The sequence below is a fragment of the Peromyscus californicus genome, unplaced genomic scaffold (assembly GCF_007827085.1).
Source record: "Peromyscus californicus insignis strain IS unplaced genomic scaffold, ASM782708v3 Scaffold_9__1_contigs__length_137607984, whole genome shotgun sequence".
Classification (NCBI taxonomy): Eukaryota; Metazoa; Chordata; class Mammalia; order Rodentia; family Cricetidae; genus Peromyscus; species Peromyscus californicus.
In genome coordinates this window covers 86789114-86811557 of record NW_026294617.1, presented here as the reverse complement: position 1 = coordinate 86811557, position 22444 = coordinate 86789114, and the positions used below count along the sequence as shown (strand labels likewise).

General features: G+C 39.1%; 1 protein-coding gene across 7 annotated transcripts in view; it reads right to left on the bottom strand.

The window, feature by feature from the left end:
* Wdr47 (WD repeat domain 47) overlaps positions 1 to 22444 on the bottom strand; it is a 61438-nt gene continuing 38994 nt past the window's right edge. For all 7 annotated transcript variants that reach the window (XM_052730486.1, XM_052730484.1, XM_052730488.1 and 4 more), the window contains 6 exons: positions 19760 to 19917; positions 15371 to 15540; positions 14282 to 14452; positions 13499 to 13630; positions 2940 to 3158; positions 1 to 1296 (listed from right to left, as the gene is read on the bottom strand). In XM_052730486.1, the coding sequence (XP_052586446.1) occupies positions 1154 to 1296; positions 2940 to 3158; positions 13499 to 13630; positions 14282 to 14452; positions 15371 to 15540; positions 19760 to 19917 (993 nt within the window). In that variant the 3' untranslated portion in view covers positions 1 to 1153. The remainder of the gene's footprint in view (positions 1297 to 2939; positions 3159 to 13498; positions 13631 to 14281; positions 14453 to 15370; positions 15541 to 19759; positions 19918 to 22444) is intronic.

The following is a 22444-nucleotide window of genomic DNA, read 5'->3' as shown; positions in this document are numbered from 1 at the left end:
TAGAGTTTTAGGTGTCAAGAGGTCTTTATTGAAAGAAAAGCACAGTTACACTTCTATTACCCTTCCCACTTGTGGACTATAGATTTAAAATGCTTACTACATATAGTGAACAGACAGGTCAATACAACTGCAGTTGAAATAAATAAAATAGCCTATTTAATAACTTAAAGTAAAATACTGAACAATATGAAAATAAAGATACATAAAATGTTAGAATCTATAGTACTGTACAAATAAAGTCATTATTCTTCATTACACAAAACTGTGCAAGAAAAATCCAAATAAGTTTCTGGAGTGCAAAGTTTCAGTTTTCCATTTTAAATTATCATGCAGACAGTTTTTCAAGCCATGCTAGGGTCATGGCAAAGTCTTTAATTTTTAGGAGGAAAACGCTACCCAGTAAATTACCCCTACCCTCAAATATTGTTCCACATAACTGCAGCTGCTCTGCTTCTACAGTATCGTTTGGAAGGGAGGTATTGTGTGCATTCAAAAAATTGAAGTCAACAAGTTTCCAAAGCAAAATAGTTACCTTTTAGCCTGAAACAAAACAATGTGGCGAATGAGCAACCACGCCCTGGACTGAGGAAGAGAAGTGGCTGCTGCAGAAGGAGCGGAGAAGCAGTTTTCCTTTCATCTGTGAACTCCAATAATGACCCTATGTAAAGACAATCGTGTGAAGTTTGAGACCTCCCAAATTCTGACCTCTAGAAGACACGTGATACAATATGGGATTGTGACAAGAGCAAAGTACTTTCTGAACACCTATGTTTCATCTGGGGAGAACGTGGCTGTTATTTATGTAACAATTATTTAAATATTAATTCCATATCAGTGTGTGTATAAAACTGTTATCTGGGGCAAAACCCGAGGAGTGCATTTAATAATAAACCATAAACACATCCTGTACCTTGACTTGGCGTGCACACCAACCTAAGAGCTCTGCAGATTTGGCAAGAAGACTCCCCAGCAGCCTGAACACACATGGAAGACTGAAAACCACCACCCGACACCCTCTGTGGCCAGGACACAGTAGCAAGGGGCTTCCTTGTGCTACAGTCTTTCTGGACAAGTCTGTTCTCCAGCCTGTAGTTCTCACAAGTCAGTAGTTTTGAGTCTGTGCTCTGACTGCATGGACCTACACGGGTGGCCTCTAGCCACTGTAAGTCCAGAGGGTGACAGTTCTGTCTGCAGAAGACGACAGGAAGGAAAGGTCCTGGGTGTGCCATCTGCACTGGATCACTTTGTCTTTGTGCTCCCCCACCACCATAAGAGGAAGCTGCTTGGTGAGGTCCCCTAGATTGAGAAAGAAGAGACATTGGCTGATCAGGGAAAACGTAAGTAGGTACACGGATTGTACACACCTCCTGCTACTTTGGGGGTGCTGCAGTAGAAAGGTCTAGGCAGAGATAAATGTCAGGATCTGGTAGCATACGCATGGCTACGTTTGTCACAGCTGCCGCTCTCTCCTGCAGTGCTGCTCCAGCTCACTCAAGGCCTTCACTGATTTTCCTTCCTTTCCCAATTTAAAGGTTGATAGGTTCCTGGAGTCTGCTGGCAGACCTCTTCTGTCCCCTCTGTATCTTACTTCCTCTGAAATTCCATCTATCTTGGGTGTTTATGTGCCTATGATTCACACTCACTTTATACCCAAACCTAAACTGCAGATTAATGACCAAATAATTTTTTTTTGAGATAGGTAGGGTCTCACTATGCGCCCTGGATGTCCTGGATCTCACTCTGTAGACCAGGCTGGCCTCAGACTCAGAGATCCACCTGCCTCTGCCTCCCAAGTGCTGGGATTAAAGGTGTGCATCACCACATCCAGCCTTTAAACATCTGAATTAAAATATCCTTGAATTCGGTTACTTCTTCCACCTCCACTTCATACCTCATTCCCAGACACCACCCTCCTCAGGCCATGCCAGCAGCACCTTCTCTGATTCTGCATTCTATTCCTGCCCTGCTAACAGCACACACAGGTAAGAACTCAGATTACTTTAAGAATCTAATTAGATCCTATTGCTCCTTGATTAGTGATCTTCCAAAGGATTCATGTTGTCACGTTTTAAATGCTGGCAGTTCATCAACAACAAATGTGTTGTTCTGGTGGGAACTGACACTGGGGAGAACACATGTGAAGGGCAGATAGCACATGGGAAATTAATCTTTCTCTTGATTTTTCTATTAACCTAAAACTGCTTTTAAAAACAGACCTGTTATGCCAATAACCCTGGCCTCAGAATTAGACTTCTGTATCTCTTTCCTTGGGTTCACTCAGTTCCAGCCACCTCCGCCTCCTGCAGTGTCACGACCACTCCAAGTCTGCCCCTGCCTCAGCACCCCTGTCTGTGCTGTGCTCTTCACGAGGATCTTTGTATAGCTTGTTCCTCCTCATGATTCAGGCCTCCATGCAAATGGCACCTGTCTACAACAGCCATCCCCTAACCACAGTCACTATCTCCTACCAGCTAATTTCTTAATCTCACTGGCCAGGACCTAAAAAATTACATCATTTGTTAGTTTATTTTTCACTGGCCTCTAAAATACAAGCTCCATTAAGATGGGAATTATTTAATTCATCTGCTCTTAGTTGGTATAGAGCAAACATTTAGTTAATGAATGTTTAAAGATAAAACAACACTGAAGGACTAATTATATAAATTGTACAATATTATTTTTAAGGATGCTAAAGGGTATATAAATCCATCACTTATACCACAGAATAAGTCACTGTAGTAAAAATAAATTGAATAAAATGTGTTTTATTAAATAAAATTTCACTCCATTTACTTAATAATTTACTACAAGAAATTTTAATTCAGTCTTCTCAATAACTTTAAAATTAAAGCTTAAAAAATGTTAGTCACTCATATCAGACTAGAAAAAAGGCCCAAATAGCATAGGAGACTAAAAACAAAGGGAAGCCATCTCATCACCTTGCAGGTCTGTCACCTTGATTTTCATATCGTAAGAGCCCGTTAGTAAGTAGTGGGCTCCAGGAGAGAAGCGAACAGAGCGCACATCACTGGAATGAGGGTGGTAACTCTGGACCATTCTGCCTCCTCTTATGTCATACAGCATGCAGCTGGAGTCTTCTTGACCCGTGGCTAAGAGACGGCCACTGGGATCCACAGCCACAGAGGCCACGGCACTGCCTAGAGTGGAGAAATGAAAATTGCAACAGAGAAAATTAATACACTTATGACACAATGTAGCTATTTATGTTCACTGAACCACACACTAATGATCTAATGTAGCTTATCAATACTGTTATATTCATTTGATAAGGAATGTATTGTATAAGGAAAAATCTAAATTAACTAATAACCACTGTATCTTTTTTAGAAGCAAGGATAAAACTACATCTGTAAGAAATGAGAACCTATTTTTTGTGAGTTGAAAAACCTCCAGCATAACACTGTGAAACAGTGCTAGAAAAACACTTCTACCCCAGTGAGTTCAGTACTAGACAAGTCCTAAAATATACCTCTCTACTCAGCTTAGAGTATCTAGCTGTGGGAACAAGAAACTCACTAACAAATTTAACTGTAAAGCAACAGTGTAGGAAATATCCCAAGGCAACCCATGATTTATTAACAACAGAAATTAAGTTCTGAGTCTGAAGGACATAGCCCTAACTTTACCATGTATTTTCAATGGAGTTATTCATAACTCCAAGCAAACACAGAAAGATGGCTAAAAAAATTAAATGCTAATGATCGTTTGTGGACCTGCCAAAACTCAACTATATCTAAGAAAATTTCATTACTTAGAATTTAAGTTTTTCTTGGTAGGTAAATGATTTGATTTTTCTCCTAAAAGGAGATCAATCATGAAAATAAGATTGAAGAGTTGTGCTCAATACCCAAGTAGTTCAAGCAGTCTGTGGAAACATCACAGGAAAAAATGATATTAAAGTATTTCTTGAAAAACAGTAAACAGTCTAAATAATGGTACCTATGTATACACAAATGTAAACTAAGATAATCTTTCCTTGAAACTTTGACAAGAAAAAAGAAACGTTAGGGCCTGGAAAAATTACATAAGCAAACATTAAATAAAATGATGTAACAGCTGAGAGGTTCAAGCAGTAAGGGCAGACATGAAAGGTAGTTGGGGCCGTCCATACTGCTGAGCACCTTGAATTCTAACTACAGGGTTGAAGTCAGAGCATCTCTGTAAGTTTTGAAGCAAGAGGACTACGTGATACAAGATTAATCTAAGTGAAAATGTGTAAACGAGCAAAACAGATTATAAAAGACAAGGCAGGATAATCAAATAATGAGGGGCTCAGGGCTGAATTAAAAAAAAATGAACAAACAATATCAGCAGATAACTGTTTGAGCGGGTCTAAAAAAGTACAAATGAGTCCCGGAGGTCCATTGAAACAGCCTTCCCCAGACTAGTGTCCAGTCATTTAACGTCTCACTTGAATGCCTGGTGGTCATCTCAGTTGCATGAAGAAAAAAAGTTATCAGAATGAGTCATTGTAGTAAATAAATTATCAAAATCAGAAAAGATGGAACCAGCACAGCACAGCAGGTAAAAGTACTTGTTACTGGTGATCCAAGTTTAATTCCTGGAACTCACATAGTAAAAGGAGAGAACTAACCCTCTCTAAAAGTTGTCCTAAGACCTCCAGGAGAGCACTATAACACATGGGTACCCCCGACACATACACACACAAACACACACGCATACACACACATACATATACACACACATACACATGCACACACATACATACATATACACACACATACACACATACATACACACACATACACATACATACATACACACATGCATACACACATACATATACACAAACACACACATACATACATACATACATACACACATGCATACACGCACACATAAACACATACACATGCATATACATACACACACCAAGTAAATGTAATTTATTATTATTTTTTCATTAGAGAAGCTGAGGACTGAGGATATGACTCAATGGGAAGAGTGAAAAACCCGAGTTCGGCTCTCGGACACCCATGGAAATGGTAGGCCAGGCATGCACGTCTATGATCCCAGTGCTGATGGTGAAGGCAGGCTCACTGGCCAGCCAGGCGGGCAGATGCGACAAGCTCTAGAATCAATGAGAGACCCTCAAAAAAACAATTAATAATAAGGTAGAGAGAAACAGATGAAGACACCTGGTGCCAGCTGACCTTTGGTCTCCACATGCACATAGAGTGAGTGCATCTGCACACACATGTGGACACACACATATACTACATTATATAAAAATACACACAAAAATTAGGAAAAATGAGAACAGCTGGCACACAGGAGAATGTTATGGAATATTGATTTAAGATGTGTTACATTTGTTTATGCTGTGGAACATTTGTTTTAATGATACAAAGATGTGTTGCATTCTTTTATGTTGCATTTGTTTAACTCTGTGAAGCTGTGTTACTGTGTCTGTCTAAAACACCTGACTGGTCTAATAAAGAGCTGAATGGCCAATAGCGAGGCAGGAGGAAAGATAGGCAGGGCTGGAAGGCAGAGAGAATAAATAAGAGAAATCTTGGAAGAAACGATCAAGGAGCAAGAAAAGGAGGAGAGGACTTCAGAGGTCAGCTACCCAGCAACCCAGCCACACAGCCAGCCACGGAGTAAGAGTAAAAGTAAGATACACAGAAGTAAGAAAAGGGAAAAGCCCAGAGGCAAAAGATAGATGGGATAATTTAAGAATAAGAAAAACTGGCTAGAAACAAGCCAGGCTAAGGCCGGGCATTCATAAGAAATATAAGCCTTCATGCATTTTATTTGGGAGCAGGGTGGTGGGTCCCCCAAAGAGTAAAGAGTAAAAACAACCAACAACAGGAGAACTATACAGAGTTGAGTTTAGAGAGATGAAGATTATTGTGCCAAGAGAAATCCCAGTTCATTTCTTTAAAAAGCTGGTTATTAATTCAGTTGTCTCTTGGGCTAGTCACTTTACAGTAGGTAGTTCATTAACTCTGGAACATGAAACACTTCATCTCTATTAGAGGAGATAAGCAATAAATAAGCAAAAACATTATTTTAAACAGATATTAAGAGTTCAGTGATAGAAAAGTGATAAGTTTGGAGTTAGGGCAGTCAAAGAAGGCTTCTCATGATGGTAAGGTAATGCTGAATGAAACCTAAACATAAGAAAAGCCTGGGCTGGAGAGATGGCTCAGAGGTTAAGAGCACTGGCTGCTCTTCCAGAGAGGTCCTGAGTTCAATTCCCAGCAACCAAATGGTGGCTCATAACCATCTATAATGAGATCCAGTGCCCTCTTCTGGCATTCAGGCATACATGCAGGCAGAGCACTGTATGGTAATATTTTATTTGTATTAAAATATTATTTGTATGTTAATAAATAAAGTTGCCCAGGGGTCAGAGCTATTAGCAAGCCATAGGAAAGCAGGGCAGTGGTAGCGTATACTTGTAATTCCAGCACTTGGTAGGCAGAGCTGGGTAAGTCTCTGTGTGTTCAGGGATACAGCCATTATTGGATACACATGCTTTTAATCTTAATACCAATCATGGAAAACCTGGAGGCCTATACAGACAGGCTGTGAGGAGGCGGTCATGTGGTTGGGTTTACAACCAATGAGAAGGCAGGACAGGAACTCTATATAAAGACTTTAACACAGGGGTAGCTCTGGTTCGGAGAGGTAGGACCACCGCAGGAGGAAGGGTAAGGTTTTAGCTCTTAGCTCTGACCTCTTGGCTTTCTTCTTTGCATTGGTTCTGTGTTTCTTATTTAATAAGAAGGTTGGATACATCTACATTTGGCGCCCAATGTGACAAGAATTCATTAAAAACCGCTTGGCTTGGCTTGGCGGCAGGTCCGGTTTCCTGCCTGGGCAGCCCGGCTGCCTAGCTTGGTCCCAGGCCTGACTGACCCACAGCTGGAACTACTTGCAACTGCTACAAGCAACTCAGACCTGCCCTGCTGAACAGGGCCCCTGCCTGTAAAGCCAAGGCTTGACTCGGCTCAAGTGGCTACTCTGTCTCTCTCTCTCTCTCTCTCTCTCTCTCTCTCTCTCTCTCTCTCTCTCTCTCTCTCTCTCTCTCTCTCTCTCTCGCTGGATTCACACCTCGAACACCAGGTGGCTGTGAAATTCCCTGGGATTCTACTGTTCTACCCAGACTTGGTAAGTCAATTAACATATCTATTTAAAAGAGAATTTTTTTCTACATTAAAAAAAAATGGGCTTTATGTGTACATTGGAAGAAAATTGGGCTTTGTTTGAAATTTTAGGCACTCTGACAATGGAACAACTATATGAAAAGATTAATATTGATCGAATTATTCAGTTTATTACTTTTCTTATCCTCATTTTACTATTTAAAAAGATCGTCAACTTAAGTGCCAGGATAACAGTCTTAGAAAAACTTGTTAAACCGGTAAAAATGAATTATAGAGAAATTCAAATTCAGACAGAAGAAATAGTGAAGTTGTTTCAAAATTGGATCGTAAGATTACAGAAAGAAAGCCAGTTTTCATACAATCACCCTTAATTTATCCAGTAGCCGTACAGCAGCTACCTGATGAAGAGAATGAACAAAATACTTGGGTTCCAGTTGAAATGTTAGACTTACGAAGATTTAAGGAGGCAATAGCATCTTATGGCATGCACTCCCCATATGTAAAGCAAATGTTAAACACCTGGTCAACTTGTAATAGGATTATACCAAAGGACTGGCGGGAATTGGCACAGGCTGTTCTTGAACCCGGACAAAATCTCCAGTGGAAAATGTGGTTCAGTAATGAGGCTAAAAATATAAAAAGACAATGGAGGGATAGCGGAATACAAGTCTGCCAGGATCAGCTTATTGGCGAAGGCCAATATGCTTCAGTACAAACACAATGTTCATATGATGTCCAAACCCTAGTTCTATGTAAAACGGCAGCTTTGAATGCATGGGACAGAGTTGAAGAACCAGGGAAAAAAACTGAGTCATTTACAAAGGTTATACAGGGCCCCAAAGAATCTTTCACAGATTTCTTACAAAGATTGACTTCAGCAGTACAAAAAATGGTCCCAAATTCAGAGGCTAGTCAGATAATAATTGAATCTTTAGCCTTTGAGAATGCAAATGCAGCGTGCAAAAGAATAATTAGGCCGTTAAAGGCAAGATCTGCACCTTTGGAAGATTGGATTAGAGATACAGTTAATGTATCTTGTTTTTGTCTTTTAGGAGAATGAAGGTTAACGAATTTGAAGAACACTGGACAAATGAGACAACTGAAGAAAAGGAACAAATCATCTATCCTAAGAAACAGAGTGAAATGGCGTATGGGTATGTTATCTAAAAAAATTTTATGTCTTCCTAAATGTTTGTTTCTGCTTTTCTTTAAAGATTTAACACTATTTAACTTCTAATAGTCCCAGTTCAATTAAAATTTAAAGCTGACTTTGGAGTTGGAGAATGGCTCTCTCCTTCTTTAAACTCAAGCATGTTGTTAAAAGGAAAATGCAAACTCCCTGTATCATGCCAGAGGAAAAGAGCCATCTTCTGCCATGGGACAGGAGAAAAGCCAAATTAATTAAGGGACTATTCTATTACGAATCTCAACTCTTTGATTCTATTCTGATTCTTTAAACTTTTCTTAAAGTATGAATTTTATATCAAAATGTACAAGATCAATATGTATAGATATATATACATTTTAAACTTTGTTAAGATATAAATGGTCATATAGAGTACTAACTAATTCTAAAAAGTCGCATATATAGTCTTTGTGTTCGAGTCTCTTATCAGTTTTTTGCAGGAAATCACGGTTAGGCCTAACATCAACTGAAGTCTCCAGGAAGAAGATGGGTCCCCACAACAACAACAATTCCACGTGGACAATAATAACATCACTAAGCTGACAAACATCATCTACAGATCAGCTTTGAACTACAAAGTGCTCAGAGCAATTTTGAGAAGAGCTAGCTGAGATGATCCAGTCTCAAAGACTACTTGAATAAGGATTTGAGATAAACCCTGAATTTTGGCATTATACACAGACTGGATAACGAAGGATATATTTACTTTTCCTAGAATTTGACAATTAACCTAAAATTTTTCTTTCAGGATAAAGATACCTTCGCCCATACCCAGCAGGAAGCAATTTCAAGAATACGACGCCCACATTCCCAAAGAGGTGGTGTGGGGTGGTTGGGTTTTTTGGTCTTTTAATGGGTTTTGGGTCTGGGATAATTTTCATTGATTAGGGGGGTTGGTTACAAGTTGTTGTCAAGGGTTAGGAAAAAGGCTAAGCAAAGGAGATTAGATTTAAGGTTCTTATTAAAAAAAAAAAAAAAAGAAAGAAAGAAAAGAAAAATGTAAATACTTTACATTGGATTGGATTGTTTTATATTGTATACAAATTATATATATTGAAATTGATATTGTTAGAAAATGTTATATATATTTTTCTAATTGTACCATTCATCTAACAATGTAATGCAATTTTCTGATCCTTGAATGTTATTACCAACTATTAGGATATAAAGAAATGAAAGTTAGTAGTTAGATATTATAATAGAACTTGTAGTTATATTAGGTATGTTTTCAAGATTGAGTAGATATATTTTAGATAGACAGGTTATCTTCAAACCCTTCAGAGATCTACAGAATATGGCATTTAAAATGTTTTAATAACTTAGAAAATTTTTCTTTTTTGTTATGACTATGAGACATGTCGGCTCCTGGCAGTACCAATCTACTTCAGAGAAAATATGGGCATTGAAGAAACTGCATATGGAGTTAACTTTCATTGTGGCAAAAGTTAGCCACTGGACAACAAAGTATCCTTGAATCAACAGGACAAAATGGACAGACAGGACATAAAACAAAGGATTACTGATTCTTGCCAAAACAAGTGTGTTTAGGGCTTTATCAAAAGGCATCTTCAGAGGCCAGGACAATATGGCACCATCCCTGAAGTGGCCTTCGCAATTCGAAAAAGGTACAGTGCCCTTTTCTTCGAAGGCAGCTGAACAGGCAGTGGGCCGATGGCCTCTGATGTGCAATGGAACAGCAGCTGAAACAGTTATTCTTGAAGAGTAACTAAGCTCACGCCTCTCAATAGTAGACTGGCATTTGATGGAGGGATATGGAGAAGAATGGGATGCTGAGATGAAGCCATATATACACAGCCAAGAAGAATGGACAGCTGAATTAAAAAACCATCAACAATTTCCAGAATTTAAAATCCTGAATCATGACATGACACTAGTGGAATTCAGGTGTTTCTGGTACATGGACTACTCTCACTCAATGTGAGGTTGAACTGTTGACCTTGTGTATATCCTACTTCACAAATGAGTCTGTCAGATATGCTAAGCCTATAGGCTGAAGATGATGCCCCAGCACTTCGGAGAAACCTCAGGTGACTGTCCAGACAGCTGTCTGTTTCTGTCAACTCACAAATTTTTTGGAAGTTGCTTATGTGCACTTCCTGTTTTTATTTTTGTTAGCTAATATTATTTCCTTCTTGGGTCTCTGAGGGAGTTGAAGATTAGTTAGTTATAGTTGAAGGTTAGTTAGTTATAGTTGAAGGTTAGTTAGTTATAGTTGAAGATTAATTAGGATACATTTTGGACTTACCAAAATAGGATAGATAATGAAATTATTTTCTCTGAATTTGTCAAATACAAATGGACTAGACATTGTTTAGGTATTTATTACTTGTATATATTGTATATAGTTATTGTCCTTTTGTATATAGTTTTTCTTATATTAGTTATAAGCTTTTTCTTTTTTTTTTTCCTTTTTATTAAAATAGAAAAGGGTAAGCTGGGCAGTGGTGGCGCACGCCTTTAATCCCAGCACTCGGGAGGCAGAGGCAGGCGGATCTCTGTGAGTTCGAGGCCAGCCTGGGCTACCAAGTGAGTTCCAGGAGAGGCGCAAAGCTACACAGAGAAACTCTGTCTCGAAAAACCAAAAAAAAAAAAAAAAAAAAATAGAAAAGGGGAAATATGGTGATATTTTATTTGTATTAAAATATTATTTGTATGTTAATAAATAAAGTTGCCCAGGGGTCAGAGCTCTTAGCAAGCCATAGGAAAGCAAGGCAGTGGTAGCGTATGCTTGTAATCCCAGCACTTGGTAGGCAGAGCTGGGTAAGTCTCTGTGTGTTCAGGGATACAGCCATTATTGGATACACATGCCTTTAATCTTAATACCAATCATGGAAAACCTGGAGGCCTATACAGACAGGCTGTGAGGAGGCGGTCATGTGGTTGGGTTTACAACCAATGAGAAGGCAGGACAGGAACTCTATATAAAGACTTTAACACAGGGGTAGCTCTGGTTCGGAGAGGTAGGACCACCGCAGGAGGAAGGGTAAGGTTTTAGCTCTTAGCTCTGACCTCTTGGCTTTCTTCTTTGCATTGGTTCTGTGTTTCTTATTTAATAAGAAGGTTGGATACATCTACAGCACTGTGTACATAATAAATCCTTTTTTAAAGCCTGATAAAGAGAAGACAAGAGGAAGAACACCTCAGGCTGCAGAAACAACATGAATTCACAGAAAATCTTGGGATGTTACATCAAAGGAACAGAAATGTTTTGAGCTGAGACTATAAGGATGCATAATGTCAGATCAGGTTTGAATCTGAAATTACCCCCTACGTAGGCTTCATGTTTGAATATTTTCCCCCAATGCAGGAAGTGATTTGGGGAGGCTATGAAATATTTAGGAGGTGGGTCCTGACAGGCAGAAGTAGATCACTAGCATCAGGCCTTTGAAGGTCAAGAGAAATAAAGAAGGCCACTAAAAGGTAACAAATCACCAAGAAGATATACAGCAATTTTTCATAAGACAAATACCAATGGCTTCTTAAAGTTTGGATGTCTTGACAGAATAATAGTGGGTGATTTCAATACCATACTCATCTCCAGACAGAACATCAAATAAGAAGTCAACCAAGAACTTTAGAGTTGGAACTACCCCATAGAGCAGTGGTTATCAACTTGTAGGTTACGTTCTCCACGGGACCACATATCAGATATCTTGCATATAAGATATTTATATTATGATTCATAACAGCAGCAAAATTACAGTATGAAATAGCAACGGAATAATTTTATGGTTGGAGATCACCACAACTTGAGGAACTAACTGTATTAAAGGGCCACAGCATTAGGAAGGCTGAGAACTGCTGCCAAAGAGTAAATGGACTTAACAGATATCTCAGAATACTCCATTTAACCAAAACAGCCCCTCAAACCCACGGGAGACAAGAACACTGTTAAGTAAGGGACACATTGGTTCATAAAAAGGAGCTGGCACGTAAACATTCTTCAGGAAATGAGGTTTATTACAAGACAGGGCCTCAGGCCAGAACCTGGCCTTAAGGTCAGAAAGCATTAGAAAGAAGAGGTACAGTGTATTAAAACAGCACAGCAGAGCCTTAGAGGAAAGACGAGGCTTTCCTTTAAAACCTGGAGCTGGGAGGTTCAGTAAGAGAGAAAATAAGAGAGACGGGAGAGGGGCTGGAGAGATGGTTAAAAGCACTCGATGCTCCTACAGAAAAGGAGGGTTTGATTCCCAGCTCCCACGTGGTAACTTCAGTTTCAGGGGATCCAACATCCTCTCCTGGCCTCCACAAACAATGTATGCACATGGTGCACAGAAATACAGGCAGGCCAAACACTCATGCACATAAAATAAAAATAAATCTTTAAAAAATAACTGTATAAGATCTGGAGTTCTTTAGAGCCTGTGGGATGGTCCAAATAGGTAATGGTACTTGCTGCCAAGCCTGATGACCTGGGGTCAATCTTCATGTCCAGATGGTAAAAGGACAGAATGACTCCCACAAGCTATCCATTGACCTCTATGTTAACAGGTGCCCTCACATAAGTAAGTTAATGAATTAAAAGGTGTTAAGTAGCTGAGATCTGGGCAGAGGGCATGCCTCAGCAGACAAAGTCACTGCAGCCAAGTCTGGAACTCAGGCCAGACTCCAGAGCCCATGGAGGAAGGAAAGAATGGTCTTCCACAGTTGTCTTCTGCCTCCACAATCACAATGCACACTGTTGGGTGTATACACTCACATATAGAACATATGTAATAAATAAACAAATCAATATATTCTAAAATTGCCCTAAGAGGTCAATTTGGAACACAATATTTGATCTAATATTGGTTTGCAAATATGGTAACATATGAACAAATTCTAAAAGAATTGAAACTAATTGATAAAATACAAAGTCAGTCTCCCCCTCACCCCTCACCCCCTCACCCTACCCTGATGTCCTTTCTTTTTCCCTTTTTTTGAGTCTCTTGTAGCCCAGGCTGACCTGGTTTGTTCAGTACTAAGAACTAAACTCAGAGCTTCACACGGACTAGCCCAGCACTCTATCAGCTAAGCTACATTCCCATCCCTGGTACTCTTTTTCACCTAAAGATGGGGGTAGGGAAGCAGACACTAGTGTAATTTATAAAGTTCCTTTCTCACAGAACTTCATTCACATCTATGGAAAACCTACCAGTTCCATGGAATGTTGTGCCAACCACACGAACACAGCTTGGTACTCGAAGATCCCAGAATCTAACAGTCTTATCCTGGGAACCAGATGCAATCATCCAGCCGCTCCAGGTATAAAGTGCTAAGATATGCCCTATAAAAGACCATACACAGTTACTGCTGTGGGAAAGGGCCTTTCCACAACACGTCCAAAAGTAAGTTCTTCTCCTGACTGGTTAACCAAATATGTCCTATCATAGAGATTTTACATACTATCAAATAGATTAATTTTTTAATTCATTAAAACATATCAAAACCACTCTGAACAAATTCAAACTTTCTTGACTCCATTAGTAGAATAAGTCATTTCTGTATTTCAAGATATAATAATTAGTACACACAAAAACTTGTCACTTGAAATAATGGTGACTTTTTTCATGAAGACAATATAGGCAGTTATTCAGTGGAGTTAGATTATTAGCTTTGAATGAAATGGATATAGAATCATATCTTAGATCTGTCACTTCCTGGCTTCCCACTTTCTGCCCCAATGCCTTCATATATAAAGAGGGATAAAACTTCCTACATCATATAATGTCTGTGAAGATTAAAGTAAAAGAACTCTGTGATGAATAAATGGATAATGCCATTATTATTTCTCTGATATCCAAAACTCACAATGAAAGTTTTTGAAATAAAAATCTGTCTCAAAGAGATCCATTATGAAGAGATCTATTCCACAATGAAAACAGCACACAGCCCAGGCTGGGCACAGGAAAGAGCACACAGAGCGATCACTACGTACCAGTGTGTCCACTCAAAGCATGAAGACCCTGTCCTCTTTGACAGTCTGTTGTGTAAATGTTACAATCTCCTGCCCCGGCACTTATTAAAATAGCTCCACCACTTTCCGGGCCTTCCATAAATGCCAAATCTCGGATTGTCCCATCATGCATGCTAAATTCCAGATCTGGTCCTGAAACAGCAGTAAGAATTAAAAAAAAAAAATGCTGCTCAACTTCCTGTGTGAAGAGGATGCTAAGGTGCCTGAGCACCGGCAAGGAGAATGCACTAGTTACATTAGAGCAAAGCGTACTGACACGTCCACGGGAGAACATCACAGTGAAACCCACTGTCTTGTGTGCTAACCTAAAAAACAGTGCAGTAGTAGGACTTATTTTTATGCCGGGCGGTGGTGGCACATGCCTTTAATCCCAGCACTTGGGAGGCAGAGCCAGGCGGATCTCTGTGAGTTTGAGGCCAGCCTGGGCTACAGAGCTAGTCCAGGACAGGCTCCAAAGCTACAGAGAAACCCTGTCTCAAAAAAGAAAAAAAAAAAAAAAAAGACTTATTTTTACTTAGGGATTGACATAACCAACTCGTTTATTGAATACAAAACTAAAAAAATTAAAATACGGATTGAGTTATTACTGTCCTTAAAACAGTTATAGAAAGTTCATCACCTCCCTGTCTTTATTTCAAACAAAAAGGACAGACTCTAGAAAATATTCATTAATTCAATTATGATAGTTATTTAAAAGGTTCTCTCTGTCTCTATTTCTGTCTCTGTCTCTTGTCTGTGTGTGTGTGTGTGTATGTATGCACACACATATGCACAGTTATGCACACTCTTCAAGTAGTCTACCACTCAGCTACATCCCTAGTCCATAAAAATTATTTTCACTTTGATGTTTTTCTCAAATTCATATACCATTTGGCTACGTGTAAGACTTATTTAAAAGAATAATACCTCACTGGGGTGGAATAATCAGAACAAAAATAATAAATTCCTTAAGCTAATGTTCTGAGATGTCATTAATGGCAACAGAAAGACACAGCGGGGCAAACGTACAGGACACTGCCTGTCGGCGACTGCTGCATACTCGGGCCCTACCTGTTGCGTTACACGTCTCTGCATTGAAGGGCAGCACTTTCACGTATTTGTCATTTGATCCGGTTGCTAATAACTGTCCACAAGGACTCCACGCCACACAATAAATGGATCCTTTATGATGCTTGTTTCTTTTAAATCGTACCACTGGCTGCTTAGGCACGTCATGTGCACTGAAAAGAAAGAGTATGTAAAGAGATTTCAATTTCTTGATTTTTAAAAGAAGTTAACATGAAATTCTCTATTATAAGGGAAGGAAGAGAAGAATATCCAGCAGCAAGGTTGGATTTCCTGGCTTCCTGAGATATAGTTACAAAGCAGAGATAGCTCTGAACTCAATAATCCTTCTGTCTCAGCCTCCAGAATGCTGATGCTAAATGTGAAAATCACCACATCCAATCGACAGATTATCAAATTTCTAAGATCATAAAAGAAAATAATATAAACCATACTTTAAACCAAACAGTAAAATTATAACTATTATATGAATCTCTCATTTCAGATCACATAATAAATAGGATATGTTTTTTAAATCTCCATTTATCTTTTTTCAGAGGAAAAAATAAACAAAAGAAAGCTAATACAAACTAGGAAAGTGCAATAAGTATTTATTAACAAATAAACAATGTTTCTGAGTTTAAGAAAAAATGAAAATGGATAAAAATAAAAAGACAAGATCTCTTTCCAGAATTTTAAAAATCTAGTTGCAGTAGATAATGTCATGACCACTACGTGTAAGCCATTATGGGAAAGTATAAAGTTTTGAGCCCTAAAAGATAAGATTATTTTTTTTCCAAGAAGGTAAAAGTCAGAGACTAGCTGCAGGGAAAGAAGCTATAGATGGACGCTTGCTCAGGATGTGGCATGGAGCTCAAGCTCAAGGCCAGCCTCCAAACAAAAACAAACCATCTCATTCACTCTACACATACAAGTCTTTGGCTGTGTCACCATAACTACGATTTTCCACTCCCTGATCTAAAATTTGGCTTTCTCCTTTTCAAATATTTCTATTTAGTAATACAAGGCTGGAGAGATAGTTCAAAGGTTATGAGTATTTGCTGCTCTTGGGGAGGACCTGGGTTCAGTTCCCAGCACCCATGTAACTGCTCACAACTATCTGTGACTGCAGTTCCAGAATCTGACGCCCTTTTGACCTCTGTGGGCACTGCATCATGTGTTGTACTTACAGACATATAAGAGCATGTATCCACTCTATTTACTCATACAACTGTGAATAAAAAATTTTAATGCCCTTGGAGGCAAGAACAAGGTACTGAACCCCTTGACACTGGACTTAACAGATGGTTGTGAGTCACCTGATGTGAGTACCAGGAACTGAATGCTGGTCCTCTGAAAGAGTATCAAGTGCTCTCAACCACTGAACTATCTCTACACCTCTTATCTAAGTCTTTAAATGCTTTCACGGGGCAAAAGTCAAAATTATTATTCAGATATAGAGACAACAAAGATATTACAAAAACTCCATCAATCCTATTCTGTTAGAGTTGTAATAAGTCTTTAAATGTTCTTTAAAAATTGGTACTGTTGCCAGGCAGCAGTGGCACACACCTTTAATCCCAGCACTCAGGAGGCAGAGGCAGGTAGATCTCTGTGTTTGGGGTCAGCCTGGTCTACACACTGAGTTCTAGGACAGCCAGGACCACACAGAGAAACCTCTATTTGAAAAAAAAAAAAATTAAGTTACTCAAAAACCTATCATAAGGGGAGATCATTGGCCTGGGGGTAACCTACTATTGCTGATTTGCTAAATATTCATGCTGTCAAACTGTCCTCTAAATATTTATATTTATACCCATAGATCTGTGCTGCTCTCAACCTTGGCGAAAGAAGCAAAAGCTTCTTTTGGCAGTGGACGATAGTTAAGATAGAGATGGAAAACTAATCAAAGTGCTAAGAATCAGAGATTGCCAGTGCTCAGCTCTAACTGAGACGACCGTGTCAACCAGCAGAGCACTGGGAAGGAAAGTGTGCTGTGAGAGGCTGCCTTCTGTACATGACATGGCCATGGCACTCATGGACCCACAGCAGCTGGGGCTGCCTATACTAGACCTGCAAACGCTTAAGCCATCAAAATTCCAGCAGCGACCAGAGAGGGGACCATGGAACCCCACTGTTAGTTGAGAAGCTGCCGGCAGTTAGCAGAGAGAGTCAGTTTTCTTTGACTGGTAGGTTACCCACGCACCAGTGGATGGTCCCATACTTGTATGTATATGGAAAATACTAACTAGATTCAGTGTGTATTTAACTTAAAAAAAAAAAAAGTAGGGCAGTGATGGTGCACACCTTTAATCCCAGCACTCAGGAGACAAAGGCAGGTGGATCTCTGTGAGTTCGAGGCCAGCCTGGTCCACAGAGTGAGTTCCAGGACAGCCAGCGCTATGCAGAAGAAACCCTGTTTTCAAAACAAAACAAAACACAAAAGTGTATGAAGTTGAGAGGGGGGATGTATGTATGTTTGGTGGGGGGGTCTAGCAGGAGTTAAAGGGGGAGGAGTAGATATGACCAAAGTACATTATATACATGTATGAAATTCCCAGATAATAAGTATTACATTAAAAACTTGCTTTAAAAATCCAAAACAAGCCAGGTGGTGGTGGCTCACACCTTTAATCTCAGCACTTGGGAAGCAGAGCCAGGTGGATCTCTGTGAGTTCGAGGCTAGCCTGGTCTACAGAGTGAGATCCAGGACAGGCACCAAAGCTACACAAAGAATCTATCTCAAAAAACAAACAAACAAACAAACAAAAAATCCAAAACAATATACCTCATAGTACTTGTAATAATTAAAACTTTTAAAGCTTTAGAGCTGGAGAGATGGCTCAGCGGTTAAGAGCACTGACTGCTCTTCCAGAGGTCCTGAGTTCAATTCCCAACAACCAAATGGCAGCTCACAACCACCTGTAATGAGATCTGGCGCCCTCTTCTGGCCCGCAGGGACACATGCAGACAGAGCACTGTATACATAATAAATAAATCTTAAAAAAAACAACTTTTAAAGCTTTATATAGCTTGCTTGGATATCTTTCTTTTGATATGAAAACTAATTTTTCCTAGATAGGCACATACTCTCAGAGTTTTTTCATTTGAGTCAACAGCATATAAACTACCACTTGAATGAAAAGCCACTGTTCTAAAAGCTTATGTGTCTTCTAGAATATTAATATAGTTTTATTTCCCTCACCACAAAAATCTGCCACACATCTCATAATCTTTATAAAGCTCATTTTTTATTTTATGTGTATGAATGTTTTGACTGCATGTGTGTGTGTGCCTTATATCTGTGTCTGGTGTCCCAGGATATTGGTTCTCCTGGAGTTACAGATGGTTGTGAGCCAACATGTGGGTCCTGGTACTCAACCCAGGTCCTCGGGAAGAGAAGCCAGTGCTCTTAACCGTTAAGCCATCTCCTCGCCCTATAATGCTAGTTTAGTCATAGCAGGCATTTTAACAAAAACAACACCTTATCAAAAAGTTCCAATCTAGCCGGGCGGTGGTGGCGCACGCCTTTAATCCCAGCACTCGGGAGGCAGAGCCAGGCGGATCTCTGTGAGTTCGAGGCCAGCCTGGGCTACCAAGTGAGTTCCAGGAGAGGCGCAAAGCTACACAGAGAAACCCTGTCTCGAAAAACCAAAAAAAAAAAAAAAAAAAAAAAAAAGTTCCAATCTAGATTCCTGTGAAGTTACATCTAAAACAAAAACTATTTTTCCGCAGTGTTGGGGACTGAACCCAGTCCAGTGCCTTGTACATCACAGGCAAATTCTATACCACCACAAAGCTATAAATAATGTACATTAGCATTCTCATGACATATCTTTTAGAATATATACCTGGTTTTCAAATCCTACAATTTGCTAAAACAAGAGGGTAAAAATCATTGTTAGGTTAACCAAATGAAAATTTAATTTTTGTAGGTTTAAAATGGCCAAATATCAGCAATTACTATAGTTTAATTACTATATCTAAACTCCTCTGAAACTGTAGAAAAAGGTATGGTGGCAGGTGCCTGCAAGGGAGAAAGAGGCAGAAGGATCTGGAGCTCAAGGCCAACCCAGGCTACAAGTGAAATGCTGCCTCAATAGAAAAAAAATGTATCTATGTTCTCAATCTGCAGTGAGCTATAACCTAGTTTTTGTTTTGCATCATTAAATGGAATGTAAGAACTCTGCAGATAAAAAAAATGTCATGGAAATAAGACTTACTGATGCAAAATGGCATAATCAAAAATATTTTATGGAGAAATGAATAAATTAATAATGGTGGATGTATTTCTTGGAAGAACTGAAATATTAGTTAATAACAAATATGAAAAGGTAACCAACACAGCTACTGAAAACTTAGGCAAGTAGAACAATGCAAAGCAGCTATTCTTACCTTGGATCAATTTTTTCAGGATAGGCACATACTCTCAGAGTTTTTGAATTCGAACCAACAGCATATAAACCACCACTTGGATGAAAAGCCACTGCTCTAACAGCTTGTGTGTCTTCTAGAGTATTAATACAAACGAACTGCTTTTTGGACTTATCATCCTACGGAAAGAATGAACATGAGAGTCATTATGTGGAAAAACAAGCTCGAGTCACCTTCATCCACTTCAAATTCATTTCAACCCTATTATTCCGGTTTGATTATAGTAAGTGCCAGGAACCTTTTAAGTGACAAACCAAATTAATCAAGTTTCTAATTTTTGCTAACCATTACTAAACCAAAGTCAGACAAACTAAAACAAAATATAGGGTCTGAAGAGAGAGCTCAGCAGTTCAGAGCACTTGTTACTCTTGCAGAGGACCCAGGTTCAGTTCCCAGCACCCACATGGAAGCAGTTCAGCATCACACATAACTCCAGTTCAAGGGGAACTGATGACCTCTTCTGATCTCTCAGGTACTAGGCATGTATGTAATGTACTTACATACATGCAGATACACAAAGTGCTGCCTTGAAAGAAAGAAAGAATTATATATATTCTCAATCTGTAATGAGTCTTAAGTTTTTGTCTTACATCATTTAACTGGAAAATAAAAATTTTACAGATAAAATATGTCACAGCAATAAGATTGCACTGAATGCAAAACACTCATAAACTAACAAATAAAATCTTTAAAAATTAAAAAAAAAAGAGCCTAGAGAACTAACTCAGTAGGTAAGAGCACTGGCTGCTCTTACAGAAGACCTGGGTTCAATTCCCATCAACCACATGGTGACTCAGCCATGTATAACTCCAGTTCCGGGGAAACTGATACCCTTTACTGGCTTCTGAGGGAACCTGGCATACACATAGTGCAGATATACATGCACGCAAAACACCCACGCATGACAGGTAAGGTGACCTGCTGACTTCCCACGCAACCTAAGTCAGAAGCTCATTTTTTAGTAAAAGGGGGACCTGTAGGGCCCTGGTCTCCGTTTTGGGTAACTGTTGCCTTGCTTGCTGACCTTGACCTTGATATCCTCCCTATGCTAATTCCCTGGAACTGGAGTTATACATGGCTGAGTCACCATGTGGTTGATGGGAATTGAACCCAGGTCTTCTGTAAGAGCAGCCAGTGCTCTTACCTACTGAGTTAGTTCTCTAGGCTCTTTTTTTTTATTTTTAAAGATTTTATTTGTTAGTTTATGAGTGTTTTGCATTCAGTACAATCTTATTGCTGTGACATATTTTATCTGTAAAATTTTTATTTTCCAGTTAAATGATGTAAGACAAAAACTTAAGACTCATTACAGATTGAGAATATATATAATTCTTTCTTTCTTTCAAGGCAGCACTTTGTGTGTTCCACCCTCCTGAATGCTTAAGGGAAGTTCCTTGTCTCTGTATCCTGCATAATGGGCGTTAACAGCTTAGATGCAAGATTGTAAAACATCGGTAGCGAACTTCTGCCCTCCAGGGTTCTCCCATTGTGCTGTAAGCCTGTATTTAAGACCTCTTCCCTCCTTCAATAAACAGCATTCAGCATAAAAAAAAAACCACCCATGCACATAAATAAACACTAAAATTAAGACAAATTATAACATTAGAAAATATATTCCCATATTAAGCTCTCTTTAACTGTCAAAGGGGAAACTCACATATAGGATTCTAGTTAAAAACAACAGAGCATCATTTGTTTGTCAACAGGAAATTCATGAGCTGTTAGTTGAGAAACTGAGGCAGAAGTAGTTCTAGACCAGAGCTGGCAACACAATCAGATTACTCTCAGGAAGAAAAGAAGAAATATAAAAGGCTATTATTAATTCAACCCACTTACAGGTAACAACAGAAGCTTACTATTACCTCTGGCAATTAATATTTCAGCATTTCAAACTGAAATTGTAGAATGGCCTTTTAAAACTGTGAAAATTATTTTAATCAAAATATATGAAATTAGTGGTTATTTAAAGTGTCAGTCTCTGTGCACAGCACTCTCCAGAGAGGCGAGTTGAAGCAGTTCTATACAGAGATGTCCATAGCTCCTGCTGTTTTGACCTCCGAAACAGGACTGCTACTTTGAGCAGGACTGACTAGACTGGGAACAGGGATCTCCAGACGGCATGGTTGACAGCCTTAACGTAATCTTATCTTTGGGAAATACCAATGTCAAGTATACAAAAACACAAATCACTTCAGCTACGGTCATAGCCTGTGGACTCAAGAACACAATGACCAGTGAAGGGACTTTCCCTCTTACTACCCAAGCTTTCAGGATTCAAACAATGCGCCCTCCTTAGGGAAGCAAGGCAAAACGAACACACACATATTTTTCTTATCTAACTGAATTCTGTTATTCATATGGAGTTTAGTCCATGCACAGGAAATGGACATGTAAATGAGTAGTATGGAGGAGATAAGAGAAAGAGGAGAGGGATGGTTGACTAACACGATTCTAAACATTAATATTAGGAGTTTCTTTATAGCAGAAGGGACATAAGTTGATTTTATTTGTGCCACAATGTGTTTTAAATTTTTTTAAAATGCAGCACTATGCATAATAGGAGATTTGATATAAAAATATAGATGCTAGCTTTTCTTGAGATCAAAGAAATTGGAAACACTGGTATTGTGCATTTCTTTGTACAGG